General features: G+C 42.5%; 1 protein-coding gene and 1 long non-coding RNA gene across 2 annotated transcripts in view; both read left to right on the top strand.

Annotated features, from left to right (window-relative positions):
* LOC135202406 (uncharacterized) overlaps positions 1-6,936 on the top strand; it is a 48,795-nt gene extending 41,859 nt beyond the window's left edge. The window contains exons 2-3 of the long non-coding RNA XR_010311727.1: positions 6,334-6,503; positions 6,738-6,936. This is a non-coding gene — a long non-coding RNA (uncharacterized LOC135202406). The remainder of the gene's footprint in view (positions 1-6,333; positions 6,504-6,737) is intronic.
* Positions 1-17,569, top strand: part of LOC135202102 (gamma-tubulin complex component 5-like) — a 348,462-nt gene that overhangs the window by 136,983 nt on the left and 193,910 nt on the right. The window contains exon 4 of the mRNA XM_064231354.1: positions 12,031-12,268. Coding sequence (XP_064087424.1) covers positions 12,031-12,268 — 238 coding nt within the window. The remainder of the gene's footprint in view (positions 1-12,030; positions 12,269-17,569) is intronic.

The raw sequence follows: 17,569 nt of genomic DNA, 5'->3' as shown, positions 1-17,569 counted from the left end.
GCTCTCTCTGTACCCCCAAAGGTGAAGGGACAGAGAGAACTGAAGACCCTCGTTAAGACGACTTCTAAAAAGTCGTCGTCGTCGTCTTCAGCTAAGAAGTCTTCGACTTCCTATGCTGACGCGGTGAAATCTAAGCCGAGCTCTTCCTACTCCAAGAGCTCTAGAAGCAAGGCTTCTAAGGAGAAGGCTCGCGCTCCTGCTGAGCCAATGCCTTCTCCGGCCTCCACCGCATCCACTCCGGCAACGCCGGTTGGAGTAGCGGGACCAAGCACCTTTGATCCCACACTGCCTTCTCAGCAGTGGTGATGCAACAGGTAGGAGAGATGGTAGGCTCACAGGTCTCCGCCCTCGGAACCAAGTTCGAACAGATGTTCGCACAACTGTCGAGCACTTTGAGTCAGTCGGGCCAGTCCATTCAAGACCTCTCTAACAGAGTTAGAGAGAATGAGGACCGAGTAGCTGGGCTTGCTCAGGCTCCTCATCCAGTCTCCCCAGTAGCAAGTGCTGGTATTCTCCAGCTACCTCCTTATGAGTCGCTACCAGCCTTCTCCATGGATAACCCATGGAGAGTGGCCGCTTACGCTCCATTCAAGGACTGTAATGATCTCTGTCCCGGAGTGTGGAACTCGAAGGATTGAGGACGTTTGAGTTTTTATCCTCCGGGATTGACGCAGCCTTTCATTGGATATGCTAGGCTGACCGTAGCGGCCCTCACTAGGGAGGACAAGATCTACCAGAGAGAACGAGCTTATAGTAGAGAGCACGCTCAGCGGGAATGGGTTCACTGCCTTGAGGACTGGGAGTGTACCAACACTAAGCTCCAGGCTTTCAAGAGTCCTTTTACTATTTTTGCGACGGAGGAGGAGGCTTCTCTTCCGTTCGCTACCAAAATAGTGGAAGCGACTCTTCAGCAGTCCTCAAGGATAGCCCCATGCCACAGCTGAGGGAAGCGGATTCTACTCTCCGCTCTTTCCAGCCTTCGGAGAATTGTGGAGAACTTGCCGGCCACTTTCACGCTTGGTAAGCTCAAACCGGACTGTGCAATGGACCAGTTTTGCGAAAAGCTTCCAAGGCTGCCTGATACCTTGATCCAGGCAGAGTTCGACGCTCGAACTAGGTTTGGCAGATCCCTCAATTCTCTAATTATCACGGAGATGGCTGCTCTATCATATGGCACAGAAACCTCTATTTAAGATTCTGGCCAAGTCCCAGCTTCAAACGGTTCAGACGGATGCTTTTGACTTCTTCCAAGCTAGGAGAACCTGCCGAAAGCACGTTCTGCAGGAATGCACTATTAGGCACGAACCTAATAGACTCCTGGCTTCCAGCATGTGGGGAGCGGACCTCTCCCAGAGTCCGCTGTGAATGAGATGCACCACGAGGCTGCTAGGCTCAACCAGAGCCTTAGAGCTAGATGGGGTATCTCCTCTAAGAGGAAACAAGAATCCGCCCCCGCTGCTGGTAAGAAACTAAAGAAGTCTGGTAAAAGGTTCCAGCCTTATCAAAAACACTCAGCAGCAGCAGCAATTCGTTCAGGCCGTCCCAGTTACCCAACAGGGACAACCTTCTACCTCTAAACAGACCCAACCCATCCTCCTGTTGTCTCCTCAGTCGCAACCCTCGACCTCCTACGCACTCGTCGCCGGCCTTCAACCTATGTATGAAGGTCAGGCTTACCCTCCCTTTAATAGGCAGTCGAGAGGTAGCAGAGCGAGAGGCCACTTTCGCCAGCGTGGCACAGGAAGAGCGACAAGGGGTAGGCAGTTCAGAGGAGGGCGTGAGGTCAACCCGCCCAACAACAGTGAGGCTCCCCAGGTAGGAGGGAGGCTGTTCCTCTTCCGTCACAGGTGGGGGTTCAGCAATTGGGCACAGAAGCATAGTGCCAAATGGATTGGGTTGGAGTTGGATCAAAGATCCCCCTCCAATCAAATCATTTTATCAGGAACCTTCAAAGGAATTGACAGATTATGCGAGCGAACTCCTTCAGAAAGGAGCTATTGCGAGAGTCAAGCATCTAAAATTTCAAGGTCGCTTATTCAGCGTGCCAAAAAGAAAGGCTCAACAAAAAGAAGGGTAATCTTAGACTTGTCAAGGCTAAACTCTTCATTCGTTGCGACAAGTTCAAAATGCTTACCATCTCGCAGGTAAGGACCTTACTTCCTCGTGCCTATAGCCAGGCACTTCCGCCATTCCTAGGATTCAGACTAGGAAATCAGACATTCTCATTCAAAGTAATGCCCTTCGGTCTGAATGTAGCCCCCAGGGTATTCAGAAGATAGCAGAAGTAGTGGTGCAACAATTGAGAACTCAGGGATAATGGTAGCAGCATACCTCGACGATTGGTTGATCTGGCACCAACAGTCGAGGAAGTCTCAAAGCCACGAAAAAGGTAGTTCAATTTCTGGAACATCTGGGGTTCCAGATAAACAAACGAAATCCAGACTTACTCCAGAGTCTCGTTTTCAGTGGCTAGGAATCCAATGGGATTTGTCTTCCCACAATCTGTCAATTCCAGTGGTCAAACGAAAAAAAAAGAAATAGCCAAGTCTGTGAAACAATTTCTCAAATGCAAACAAACATCAAGGAGAAGCCAGGAAAGAATCCTAGTTCTCTTCAGTTTGCTTCAGTGACAGACATCCTCCTGAAAGCCAAGGCTGAAAGATATAAACCGAGTTTGGCGATCGAGAGCAAACGCCAAATCTCGAGACAAGTTGTCAGTAATTCCACAGATCCTTCGCAATCAACTCCGTCCATGGACAAAAGTGAAGAACCTGGCCAAACTGGTACCCCTTCAATATCCCCTTCCAGTGTTAACCATTCACACGGATGCCTCCCTGTCCGGGTGGGGGGGATATTCTCAATTCAAACAAGTTCAGGGGACTTGGTCAGTTCAGTTCCGCCAGCTCCACATAAATGTTTTGGAAGCAATGGCAGTATTTCTTACCCTGAAGAGACTTCTTCCCCCGCCCGAAAAAAGTCTCATCTAAGACTAGTTTTGGACAGTGCAGTGGTAGTTCATTGCATCAACAGAGGAGGGGTCAAATCCAAACATGTGAACCATGTCATGATAGCCATCTTTGCACTAGCAGACAAACACAAATGGCATCTGTCCGCCACTCACCTGGCGGGGGTAAGAAATGTGATAGCAGACGCTTTGTCCCGGTCGGTCCCTCTGGAATCAGAATGGTCCCTAGACGGCAGGTCATTCCAGTGGATATGCCGGAGAGTCCCAGGTCTCCAAGTAGATCTCTTCGCTTCACAAGCAAACCACAAGCTCCCTTGCTATGTGGCCCCCAACCTGGACCCTCTGGCTTATGCACGGACGCCCTGTCGTTAGATTGGAACCAGTGGAGAAAAATTTATGTCTTTCCTCCAGTGAATCTTCTCTTGAAAGTCTTGAGCAAGCTGAGGACTTTCAAGGGACTAGTAGCCCTGATTGCTCCAGACTGGCCCAAGAGCAACTGGTATCCTCTGCTTCTGGAATTGGGTCTCCGACCTCAACGGATTCCCAATCCCAAGCTGTCACAATCAGTACAAATGAGGACTGTGTTCGCTTCCTCAGGAATTCTTCAGACCCTAACTTTATGGACTTCATGAAAAGTTTGCGGCTAACAAAGATGCTAACATTGATCCACAAAACATCCTCTTCCTAGAATCAGATAAGAGAGAGTCAACTATTAGACAATGACTCAGCTGTTAAAAAATTAGCATCCTTCCTGAAAGAATCAAACACTACAACCATGACAGTTAACTTAGCTATATCCTTTTTCAGATCCTTGTTGAAAAAGGTTTAGCAGCTAGCACTATTACTACTCATAAATCGGCTTTGAAGAAGATCTTTCAGTTGGGTTTCCAGATAGATCTGACTGAATCTTACCTTTACTCTATCCCTAAAGCCTGTGCTAGACTTAGACCTTCTCAAAGGCCTACTGCAGTCTCATGGTTCTTAAATGATGTCCTCAAACTAGCATCAGACACTGACAACTCGTCTTGTACATTCATAATGCTTCTTAGAAAGACGTTATTCTTATTAAGCCTAGCTTCAGGAGCTAGAATTTCAGAACTGTCGGCTCTATCCAGAGATACGGGTCATGTAGAATTCCTCCCCTCAGGAGAAGTTCTGCTTGCTCCGGATCGTAGTTTTTTGGCTAAAAATGAGGATCCTCTTGCAAGGTGGGCTCCTTGGAAAGTCATCCCACTTCCGCAAGATCCTTCTCTCTGCCCAGTATCAACTTTAAGAGCCTTTCTATCTCGCACATCCTCAAGATCCTCAGGTTCTCTCTTCATGAGAGAAAAGGTGGTACTTTATCATCAGTAAAAGGTATTAGACAACAGATCCTTTACTTCATTAAACAAGCCAATCCTGTTCATTCCAAAAGCACATGACATCAGGGGAGTAGCCACCTCAATTAACTACTTTCAACATATGAAACTTCGAGGATCTTAAAAAGTATACTGGATGGAAATCTCCGACAGTCTTTAAACGTCACTATCTAAAGTCCTTGGGTTGGAATCTTTAAAATTTTCTGCAGTAGCAGCGGGAAACATTGTTTCTCCTGATACTGTATAGTAGTCATAGTATAGATCCAGGTCTTTCTTTCTACCTACCTCGTCCAACATGCCTCACCCTATCGCCATGCGGACTCCGGATACTCTAGCCTTAGCCGCTGAGATCATATTGGTGGATTGTCCCTTATTTTTTTTTTTTGGGTTTTTTTTTTTTGCTAGGGGACATCCACACTATGTACTTACAATGTACTTCAGTGTACCTACCCTTATTTTTATGCTAGGGTAGGACACAATGTGTTTGTATATTATGTAAATACATTATTTAAGTGAATCTATTTGTTAAATTGCATTGCATTTTTGTATATACTATGTTTAATATAAGTTAATTTTAAGTATTATATTATTGGCTGTCTTTTATGTCATTGTTTAGAAATAAGTTAGCTTTAAGTACTTAGTTATATTCTGTAATATACCTGATTCACTTATATTATATCCCTCTTTTTTACAACTGATTTTCATTTGTCCTTTTTCCCATCTTTGTCTGTTTCTCTGGTACTCTTTCATAGGCCGACACGAGCTGAGCCCAGAAAAAGGATTTTGACGTAGGAAAAATCTATTTCTGGGTGATTGGCTCGTGTCGCCCTATGAAAACCCACCCTGTATTTGCTTGCCCTCCCTGCAGGACAAGATGTTCATAGATTAAGGATGACCGCTAGGGGCGCTGCTGTCCGTGGCGTCCCTAGTAGTAGTAGTAGTGAGCGGCCGCATCACCCGTTAGTATCAGCTCTCTCTAGTGGGGATTTTGATTGGAAGGTCTAAATGGTGAATGTCTCGTGGTAGTGATCCCACTCGCCCCTATTACCATACCGACACTTTCTTTTATAGAGTGAGCGAGTCAGTTTTACTGACATTTTCTTAATTTTATTTTTTTCTCTGGTAATTTTAGATTAATTTTGCCTAGAATGAATGATATTAAGGATCCTTTCATAGGGCGACACGAGCCAATCACCCAGAAATAGATTTTCCTACGTCAAAATCCTTTTTTCGAGTACTGCCACGCCGTTTGCATGATAAGATGAGTGGCAATCAGAGGCAGTATTTTCCTGCTACAACTCTTATCAGGTAAGGAATCAACAAAAATTGTAATTAATGTTGACAAAGTTTTTTCTATTCTCAGTCTGTGTATTTTTATGAATCTGAGGTAGAATTATCCATGCTTCCCACCACCTTCCCGCAATATGGAAATCAGCTATATAATTACGGGTGGGGGACAAATTGTATGATTAAAAATGACATTTTTATGATAACAAAATAGCGTTTTTAATTATACTTACCCCAGTAAAAAATTATAATAATCAGATTATACTTACCCAGTAATTATATAATCAGATCATACCCAGTAATTATATAATCGGAGCCCACCCTCCGTCCCTTAGCATGGATTTATGTTGATGAGCATAAACAAACTGAGCTCTTTGCTGTGTTGTTGTTCTCTCTTACCCCAAAAGTGGGCGGGGTATTGTTACCTAACAAAAACAATTAGAAAATTATAGTGACCCGCGAATTTCGGGATTTTAACTGCTGGCGAGTGAAACTCTTAGCTATATAATTATTGGGTTACTTATAATTAAAACTTTATCATGAAAACAATTTTTTTTTTTTTTTCACTTTTCTTTGTCAGTGTCAAGCATTTCCTGCATCAAGAAGTACCTAAATCCTCACAGCCACTTCCTTTGCACACTAAATTTAATTGTATAACCAATGATTTTGTAACTGTTGATTTTAGTCTTGAATTGCATTGTATTTACTATGGTTTTATGACAGGGAGAAAGCTAAAGGTGAAGAAAGATCGCAGCTTCTGTCCGAGTGGGTGGTCATGCGTGAAGTTCTATGGGTTCTGATGTGTCCTGTGTCGTCTTATATCTTCCAGCAGAATGAGAAAGGGGGGGGACTTCGTTATGGAAAATAAAATGACACTTCCAAGCTTGACTCATGTGAGTCTACCTTGCAGTCTCATATGTATGGCTGTTGCAATTTTGTTGTTGAGGTAGCCTAGTAAAATGATTGATTGAATTAAAGTCTAATTCAACTACATAGGAACTTATGAAGGAAAACATCATCCAAGTAAGCTTGTGAAATCCAGTTTTTTTAGACAATTTTTTTTATAGTCAGCAATGGAAAGAACATTATGCTACTGCAAATTATAATTTTGAAAACTTCTTTTTCAGGGAGCAATTGTTTCCCTTCTTGAGGATCTCTGTGAGCCTTTAAAACAATTGAGTGAACTTGATATATTTATGAGGAACATTGAGAATCCTGAGGGTAGTCCTCCAACACCAGTAACATTGCTTGCATATGTGGCTGGATTAAGACACTGGCGCAGGCAATTCCAGATGCACCTCACTTCTCTAGAAAACATTGTTAAAAAGCAAGGTTAGTGTTTATCCAATTACCATAATGGGGCATCTCTAGAGGGCACTTAGTTTGACTGGAAGCTCTTAAGAGGTTGCAGTGTAAAACACGCATCTTCTGATGAAACCTTGGCCCAAATTTTTATCACTGAAGAGATTGACATACTGATTTTGTTGCTAGAATTTCCCTTGTACTGTATTATGCATAACACTTCATCAGAGCTAGGTATGGCCAAATTACTGCAAGGTAGTAGTTTGACTTAATGAAATACTGAAGAATTTATATAGCGGCTCAATGGGGTCAGTGTTTCAGTGTGGCTGTAGAATAGACAGATTAACTTTGGAGAATTATTATTTTCCCTCTTGTTTTCTGAGAGAACAGTTTGATTTCCCTCTGTTTCTGAGAGAACAGTTTGTAATTTTATTACTTTATTTATTGTTCCTATACAATATACAAAGCATTGGTCTTTACATAAAGCCTTTTAACTTTTAAACAAGGTGTTTAGGTAGCTAACTACCGTTCAACTGGCAGGAGTCCCACCTGCCTGGATGGTAAGCTGCCAACGATGCTGTTGGTTGCCGACCCTTCTTCCTCTTTCCTTCCTCCTTTGAAACTTCCCTGCCTTGCTGTCACCCCTACGGGAGTGATCTCCCCTTCATTGTCTTGCTTACTTCATCAAGTGGAAGTCAGTGTTGGGGAGACGGGTAATCATGATGACCCCTGCTCGGTTCTTGGTTCACTCAGAGGGGGAGGCATCCCCTTCGGAGTGAGAGGAGACTGCTGCCCCTAACCCGACTTTTTCCTCTTCAGGAGAGACTGAGGAACTCTGAGAGATGTGGCTCACTCTAGCCATCTTGGGTGTTCCTTCTGTGCCCCTTGGGCCTTTTGAGTCACCAGAGATCTTCTCATGCCTCTGTGATGCCCCTAGTGACTCACGCTACGATAACTGCCACCACTACGTCAGTTGTGATGACTGCCTTTGCCAAGACAACAACCAGTGTAACAATGCATGCCCCGCCTTTGACTATCCCAGCTGTCGTTGACCATACTTCTCTGCATGCTCTTGCAAGGGCTTACCTTATTGTAACCCTTCCTTCTGCTGTGTCTGTTGCTCGCCCAGCTTCTCTGGGCGTTCTTGAAGATGATTTGGAAGAAGTCAAAGAAGAGGAGTTGCAAGGTGTCGTCATTATGGCCGTCTTCGTCTGCTGCTGCCTCTCGAAACCAGTTTGAGAAGCTGACTTCCAGGACTGGAGTAAAGCAGTCCCCAGCTTACAGCGGGGGATCTGTTCTTGAGACGCGCCATAAGCCAAAAATAGTCATAAGCCGGAAGATCATTAAAAATCCTGAGAAAACCTAACTTTTAATGCTTTGGTGTATTAGAAACTATGTAAAATGCATTTTTGGAGTCATTTCTTCCGTCAGATTGGCGCTGTAAATGCCTTAAACCTGGAACTAATTTTTGATGAAAATAATTGAAAAATGTTGTAACCTTGGAACGTCATAAGCCAACCCGTCGTAAGCCGGGGACTCCCTGTAGTGCCTATCTCTTCCTGGGTCTCTTTGGCCACTTGGGCAGAGGAAGCTACTGTTGATTGTTCTTGTCAGGAGCTTTGAGTACGTGGACCTCCAAGCTGGGCTAAGTCACTCTGGGTACTCTGGTTTTGCTGAAACCTTTAGTCACCTTTGCCAGCACTGGGGAGTCAGGTCCAGGGTCTGGTTCAGGCACTACTAGAGAGAAGGGGACTTAAGCATGTAGGTACTTCATCACCCCCTGCCAGTGCTCGCTTGAGTACTTGACCAGTATCCATTCAGGTGTATCCAGCTCGAGAGTCCAAGTACCCAGAGAAGCTTCGAAGAGGTCCCCACACATTGTTCTTCTTGTGTCAGGAGGTTACAGCCTAGAAGAGGACTGGATTATGTCATGAAGACAGCCTGAGTTCATACCTGGGACTACATGACTGCTCTCCCCTGGTCAGCCCCCCGTTTGCATTCTCATGAACTGGCCCGCTCACCTGTTGACAGCCTCTGCTTACCTTTGCATGAACCCGCGAGCTTTCCTCGGAACAGCACCCTGCCACTTCCACATGTGCAAGGATGCTCTCTTGGTTTGCGATCGCCCACTGTTTTCCTATCCTGCCAGGAAAGAGTGCTTGATCCCTCTCACCTATCCCCTCACCTCCTAGGGTTATACTGGGAGGTGTGAGTTGGATAAGCAGGACTCTACCTGGGATGTCACATCCCAATCTAGCCCCCACCATGAAGGCTTATGCTCCAGGTTAGGTTTGCGAATCATTTTGGACGTATGCCCAAGTGGTTGAGAAGGGATCCAAGGTTCTTCCTCCTGCAAGGAGAGTAGATCAGGAGGACTGTGCCCTGGAAGGACCCTAGGGTCCTCTTCCCCAGAACTTGGACACCCCTCTGTAGGGACCGAAGAAGGAACCCAAAGCTTCAGTGAGGTTGCCATGGTCCATGATTACCGAGGGGGTTTTGGAGGAAGTGAACAATGGTTTCATGGGCAGTTGAGTTTGCTTTGCTTAATTGATCGACAAGCTACTTCTTCCTTTTCTGCTCAACAGAAGCGTTATTACGCCATTGAAGGGTCTCTACTGCTGAAACAGGCTGCCCTGGACCTGGTCAGTCTAGGTCTGGGTCTATCGCTGCAGCAGCTTGGTCCAGAGAGTATTCACAGCAAGTCTGCAAGCCTGGAAGCTACCATTATGGCGGCATTCACAGTGTCCAAGGTTGCCTCCTCATCAGGTACTATCACTCCAGGGGAATACTATACCTTTGCAAGACTGCCAGTCTTTAGGTAGGGTGATTACCTATCTAGCCCACCAGATAGCTAACCTGTGGGCAAACGGGCAAACTTGGTCCTGAAGAGAAGGATGTCGTCCTTAACCTGGATAGCCAATTTAGTGGGCCCTGAGTTGGTTTTGACCCATATGGAATGGACTGCTGCGGGGGTTCTGGCCGTCTCTTTCCTAGGGAGCAGGTAGACACTGTGGTGAACAAGTGCTGTTTTGAAGATAATGACCATCTTGTCTACCAGGAGGTGGGAAAGATCGAGTGTTTCTCACTCCACTGCGGCCCAACCTTCAGCCCCCAAGAAATTCCAGGCTTTGAGGGGCCCCTGAGGAAACACCCAGCCTTCTTGTTCCCCTGCCAAAAAAGTATGCAGCCAAGAAACGCTTTCAACCCTCCTGGTTTAGAAAAGGGGGCAAGGGAAAGCAGAAGCGAGGAGGATGCTAGGGGCAGAAATCCCCTCTGCATACTGCCATTGGTAGGTTTGCCTGTTGAGCCATTGGGCAATATGGAGCTAAAATTGTGAGTAGTAGGTATCCTTCAGAGGACGTCTACTTCTTACCAACAATCCAGTCCATCTCCAAAATTACATTTCTGGCATAACAAAGGACCTCGTCCTCCGGAGGAGGGAGGGTGGAAGTGATGCTGAAAAGAAAGGTTCTGTGGAAGTCGTTAGAGATCAGCCCTCAGGTTATAACAGCTAAGTCTTTCATAGAGAAAGCAATTGTGGGTTGGAGCCTGGTCATAGATCTTTTTCCCCTGAACCAGTTTGTTTGCCAGACTTGGTTGTTTTGAGATGGAAACAGCACACTTCATGCCCTTGGTCATCGGAGAGTCCGACTTCATCCTTACGGTGAACCTGAAGGATGTGTATTTTCAAATACAGTAGTAGACCCCCCTATTCACGGGGATGGGCAACCCCCCCCTCCTCTCTCTCGTGAAATAATAATCTGTGAATTCTTTAAATCCATCTAAAAATGATTATACCCAAGTATTTTTTAATAGTTTTGTTGCAAAATGTGCATTTAGTCATGAAAATTATATGAAACTACAGTAATTTGTAAATAATTTTCATTGAAAAATACTGTGAATAGGCAATTTTCTGCCAATAATGGACATGTACGGTTCATAGAAAACTCCACTAATAGGCAAGTCCGTGAATCGCGAGTCCATGAATGGGGGCATCTACTGTACCCATCCATCAGTCCTCTTGTGTCAGCTTGAACCCATTTGCACAGGATATGTCTGTTTAGATATCTCGATGATTGGCTGGTACTGGCGAGCTCTCGATCGCAATTGCCCCATGACAGGGATCAACATCTCAAGTTTTGCTGCAACCTGGGGATCGTGGTAAATTTCGGGAAGTCCGATCTCACACCCAAACAGAGGATAAATTACCATGGGCATGCTGATATACACAGCAGCAGCAAGAGTCTTCATCTCAGACTCACGTATCAGTGGATTCCAGGAGCCAGTGCAGTTGTTCCTGTCTTGACAGGAGCAACCAACTTGGCAGTGGAAAGGTGTCCTCGGCCACCTGTCATCCTTGCAGAAGTTGGTTCTTCATGAGCAGCTACACCTTTGTTCTCTCCATTGGAGAATGAAGGAGTTTTGGTCTCCAGCTTGGGACTCCCCATCCCTTCCCATATCCTGGAGGCTAGACTACAGGAGCCTTGAAATAGGAGTGTTTCTGCACACTCCCCCTCCTGAGATGCTTCTGTTCTCAGATGCTTCAAGTGAAGGATGGGGTGCACACCTGGAAGAGTTGCTGATTTAAGATGTGGAGCCAAATGACAAGCACCTTCACATCAATATCTTGGAGCTCAAGGCAGACTTTCTCTCTCTCTGCAAGAGTTTCAGGATCAAGTAATGGGACAACACCACAGCAGTGGCATACTTCAACAAGCAGGGAGCCTAGTGTCTCTTCTGCTACAACCGTTGACATTGTAGGTGCATGAGTGGGCAGTAGCACACTTGGTAGAGCTGTCAGGCAGATTGTATTCCAGGCAAGAGGAAGGATTTGTAGTGGCCGACAAGCTCAGTCACCATGATCAAGTGATACGCGGGGTCAGAGTGGGTCCCTTTCACACTTACATAATAAAAAGGTTGTTCAATATATGGGGATTTCCATCTATTGATCTGTTTGCCACCTAGCATAACAGAAAGTCTCAAGTGTTCTGTTCCTTCATGCTCATGCACAACAGAAAACTTCAAGTGTTCTGTCCGCCATTCATGGGCCGCTGCAGAGGATGCCTCACAATGCCCATGGGACAATCTGAATGCTTATGCCTTACCCCTGTTTTTCAGATACACAGGGTGATCAACAGGGTAATGATCACCCTGAATCTAAGAATGACCCTGCGGGCTCCCCAAGAGGCCATCTCTTTAGTTGGTTTTGCTGGGCCATGCTAGCTCTACTCTACGTTCTGCAGGCACTGAGAGAGGTTCCCCCATGGCACAGCATTGGATCAACCACATGTGGAATGGTACCACCTGTCAGTGAGGTCCCTGTCTCTTCACAGCTGGAGACTATCCAGTATCTTGTGTGAGTGGTGTACCAGGGGAATTGGCTCCTCTTCTGTGTTTGGTGTTGTAGATGGGGTCTCTCTCTGGTTGGAGCTTCTGTTCAGCAGATAACAGAACAAATTCCTTGTCTTTCTTCACCAACAAGAAGCTTCTCTCCGTCTCAGCTGTTAAGGGCTATAAGGCTGCCCTGGGCCTAGTTTTACATCTGAAGGGATGGATATCTCCTCCTCGCTGGAGATTTTCCTTGCTGATAAAAGAAAAGCTTTTGAAAATACTCAGGCCCCTTGAGTGGAATGTGACTCCTGTACTTAGGAGCCCGACTAGTACACCATACGAGCCTTTACAAGTCATCAGATGAGGATCTGACCCTCAAGACCATTTTCACGCTTGCCCTGGCATCGGCAAAGAGAGTAGGTGAACTGCATGGACTTTATTTCAAGTTAAACACTTGAGGGGATAGGGATCTGTTACATTCAATTTTGTACCAGATTTGAATCCTTTACATTCGCCGCCCTAGAGGACTTTGTTTACTGATGATCAGACGAGATGCTACTCAGTCCTGTTAGAGTGCTGCGGTACTATCTTAAGTCAGGGCTAGGTCTGTCCTCACATTCAGGAAGAGTCTGTCGTTTCCTCAGGTACTGTAGGTAGTTGTGGTCACATCAGACACTTTCACTTCTTTTACCTTCAGGCTATTCCCCACAAGTCCTTGAACACTTTTTCCTTGGGTCCTAATGGTGGCTGCTTAACAAGTTGTGTAGCTTACATTACAGGTAGCATCTTGCCTAGGTGTTTGTTTATGAAAGAGAGAGTATGTGTGTGAGTGACTGGCCTCTCCCCCTTCCTCTTCCATCATCCTGTTTCCTCTCCTGTGGACTGAGAGTAGGTTGCAAGCCATCACATGCTGGAACTGGTGACTGATGCAGGTAAGGTTCTCATACAGCACCCATTCGTTATCTATAAGTAGATGTACAGAAGCATCCCTGCCTTTTTCCCTAGCAAGGGGAGTAAGGGCCTAGCAGTAAAATAAACCCAATGCTTATACATTACATTGGTTTATTGCTTCCAACATATACATATGTAGTTTTATATTAGTAACTTACCAATTAATTTTGAATTCAAAATTTCACAGGTAACACTTCAAACTATTGTATAGGTGACCAGTTCAACTCGCTAGCAGGAAAATAGAAATGACTGTAAGCCGAAAGCTGAGTTTGTTCCTGCTCTCATTGAGTAAACACCAGTGATGGTGGTAGCTTGTTCATACTGGTTATTTAACTGGATTTCAGTGGTGTACATTCCCATGGAACTCATATTTAGTAACCTCGATGGATTCTCAGGATGAGCTTTTTCTTGTTGTTATTGAGTTGATTCATCAACTAATCTCTTTTTTGCCATTGCAAGCTGACGATAATAGTTTGGCTCTTAAAGTAATTCTCATATTTTACACCATACCTTTAGACTAAACTTTGCATGTGTTTTTTGTTTACTGGGCTCCATTACAGGCGGTCCTCGGGTTACGACGGGTCCGCTTACGACGTTTCCGAGTTACGACGCTTTTTCTTAAAATATTCATTGAAAAATCCGCCCTGGATTACGACGCTTGTTCCGAGGTTACGACGCTGACGCTTCCAACGCTCCGAGTTTACGACGCTTTTAAAAAACACATACTATGATAAGATAAGAATCCTTATAGTTTAGCACAGTTTCTTTCTCTCTCTCTCTCTCTCTTTGTTTTTTCCAACGAAAATAATCACTATAATTCTCTCTCTCTCTCTCTCTCTCTCTCTCTCTCTCTCTCTCTCTCTCTCCTCTCTCTCCTGCTCTCTCTCTCTCTCTCTCTCTCTCTCTCTCTCTCTCTACTACAAAGATGTATGTTTTTTAGTATGATAAATAATGATTTACTATTTTCAAATATAATATTAATTTTTATACTGCAATATCAATTCATTAAAGAAAATACCATAGTGAATTAGTAAGATTTTAGCTTATATTTAAAAAATTATGGAAGAATGAAGGAAATCCCAGTCTTCTTGAAGTAACTTCCAGTAACCACCTTTTTCGAGATCCAGGTACTAAAACTGTCCGCTATATATCAAGTTCTGTGACAGCCAGGAGGGGGAAAAGCTGGGGGAGAGCTGCAGTGTTGCAAATCACGTTGTCCTGACATTTCACTCTCTCTCTCTCTCTCTCTCTCTCTCTCTCTCTCTCTCTCTCTCTCTCTCTCTCTCTCTCTCTCTCTCTCTCTCTCTCTCTCTCTCTCATTTACTGAGACTCGAGATTTTTTATGTACTTGTACTATTTGTTTTTAATACTTTCAAATAATAATAATAATAATAATAACTGTAATTACAAAATTCATATGTGATAGTATTTTAAAGAAATACAATACGTACTAATCTATCCATGTCACTTTTAATTAAGGTTAAACCTTCCTTCTCTCTCACTTCTCCTCCTTCTTCCTCTCTCTCCCTCTTCTCTCTTCTCCTCTCTCTATCTCCTCTCCTCTCTTTTTTACCCAAGATGAAAGAAATTTTTATGGTTACTAGTATGTAAAATGTTTATTGATAATTTCAGTTATAACCCTTAAACGCCGAAGCGTTAAAAATCAAAAAAGCAAAAACTCCCCCGAATTCCGGAGCGGTTTTGAGCGAGCACGGAAGTGGAAAAAATAATTTTTTCAAAAAAATCACAGCGCGCTTTAGTTTTGAAGATTAAGAGTTCATTTTGGCTCCTTTTTTGTCATTGCATGAAATTTAGTATGCAATCATTAGAAATGGAAAATAATATCATTATCATATGTAAATAATGCGATATATGGTAGCGAAAAAAAAAATTCATACATAATTGTATTAAAATCACGCTGTGCAAAAAAACGGTAAAAGCTAACGAGTTTCTTTTTTTTTCGTTGTATTGTACACTAAATTGCAATCATTTTGATATATAATACATTGTAAAACAATAAAAGCAACACCGGAAAATATTATCACAAAATGAGTACGAATTCCCGTAATACGCAGATGTAAAAAATGTTTTTTTTTTTTAAAAATTCACCATAAAATCTAAAATATTGTTCTAGAGATTCCAATTTGTTTCAAATGAATACAAATGATTGAATATTACGATACTGTAAGAGTTTTAGCTTACAGTTGCGTTTTTAGACCATTTCGATAGAGTCAAAGTTGACCGAACGTGGTTTTTTTTCTATTTATTGTGATTTATATGCAAATATTTCGAAAATGAGAAAAGCGACAACATTCAAATAAAATATTTTTCCTTTTATTTTACATGAAATTGCGCACATTTTCATATATAAAACTATGAAATGCCTAATATGAAAACGGAGCAAATTTTTCCAGAGAATTCGATGTACGCAATTCGGAGTTTTATGGCGGAGAATCCGCGCGGAGGGAAGGAAAGGGGTTTTTTTCATAAATTCACCATAAATCGAAATATTGTGCTAGAGACTTCCAATTTGTTGCAAAATGAAGGTAAATGATTGAATATTACTTAAATATAAGAGTTTTAGCTTACAATTGCGTTTTTCGACCATTTCGGTAGAGTCAAATTTGACCGAACGTGGTTTTTTTCTATTTATCGTGATTTATATGCAAATATTTCGAAAATGAGAAAAGCTACACCTTCAATTATTTTTAGTTGTATTCTACATGAAATTGCATACTTTTTCATATATAAACTTTATGTAACGGCTAATTTAAAATGGTGCAAACATTACCACAATCGCAACGTATGGATTTTTTGCTGGAAGAGTTACCGCGCATGGACGTAATTTGGAAAAAATTTTATTTCTTTTTTTCACAAATTCACCAAAATCGAAATATTATGCTAGAGACTTCCAATTTGTTGTAAAATGAAGGTAAATGATTGAATATTACTAAATATAGAGGTTTTAGCTCTAACAATTGCGTTTTTTTGACCATTTCGGTAGAGTCAAAATTGACCAAAGGTTGAAAATTTGTCACTTATCATTTTTTATAATGAAATATTTTCAAAAACTGATAAAAGCTACAACCATGGGTTTGTTTTTTTATTGTATTGTGCATGAAATTGCGCACATTTCCATATATAAAACTTTATGTAAAAGCTAATTTTTAAAATGGTGCAAACATTACCACAATCGCATGTATGATTTTTTCGGAAAGAGTTACCGCGCGGACGTAAGGAAAACAAAAGTTTTTTTCCTAAATTTCACCATAAATCGAAATATTGTGCTAGAGACTTCCAATTTGCAAATTAAGGTAAATAGGTTGAATATTACTACAATATAAAAGCGTTTTAGCTTACAATTGCGTTTTTTCGACCATTTCGTATAGTCAAGTTGACCGAAGGTTGAAAATTTGGCACTTAGCGTTATTTCTATGGAAATATTTCAAAACTGATAAAAGTTACAATCATGAGTATTTTTTGTTGTATTTTAAATGAAATTGCGCACATTTTCATATATAATACTTCATGTAACGGATAATTTAAAACGGTGTAAAAATTATGTCAAAGTGACGAAATAATTTTTGAGATTTGTCACTGATACTTTTTAGTGCGATAAGAAAGAAATTCGCGCTTGCGCGCCTGCGTAACGATTGTAAACAAAACACGCCTTGATACCGTGAACTCCCAGCATCCCCCAAGGCGCGTGATTCAAAAGTTTTCGGCTGGTAGGCCTATAAGTATTTTTCCACAAATTTTAAAAAAACTTTTTTGAACCGACGTATGGTACGTCCCATTTGGAAATCGGGGAGATTTTGACTCGACGTTTAATACGTCCATTCGGCGTTTAAGGGTTAATAATAATAATAATAGTAATAATAATAATAAAACTTTAATTATAAAATTCATAATGGTCGTATTTTAAAGAGATGAAAATGACCTTTCCATTTCACTTGTAAGGATAATTCCTCTTTCTTACCTGAGATGAGAGAATTATTATGGTAGATGCACGTGTTTATTATATTTCAAATAATAATAATAATAATAATAATAATAATAATAATAGAAGTAGTAATAATACGATAACTAATTTCAAAAGAAAATTCTTCCCTTTGTCTTTTTCTGTATCAATTTCCCACCTCAACTCGAGTGACACTCAAGCTTAACAGTGCCATACAATGGTCAACGAATTTAATGGTTTTATGTATCCTCTCTCTCTCTCTCTCTCTCTCTCTCTCTCTCCTCTCTCTCTCTCTCTCCTCTCTCTCTCTCTCTCTCTCTCTCTCTCACTGAGATGAGATCATTTTCATGGACGTGTATGTAATAAGTTTATCATTAATATTTTCCAATAATAATACTATAAGTACAAAATTCA

The sequence above is a fragment of the Macrobrachium nipponense genome, chromosome 30, assembly GCF_015104395.2.
Source record: "Macrobrachium nipponense isolate FS-2020 chromosome 30, ASM1510439v2, whole genome shotgun sequence".
NCBI lineage: Eukaryota > Metazoa > Arthropoda > Malacostraca > Decapoda > Palaemonidae > Macrobrachium > Macrobrachium nipponense.
The sequence above is the reverse complement of the archived record's forward strand: the minus strand, read 5'-3'. Positions and strand labels throughout refer to the sequence as shown.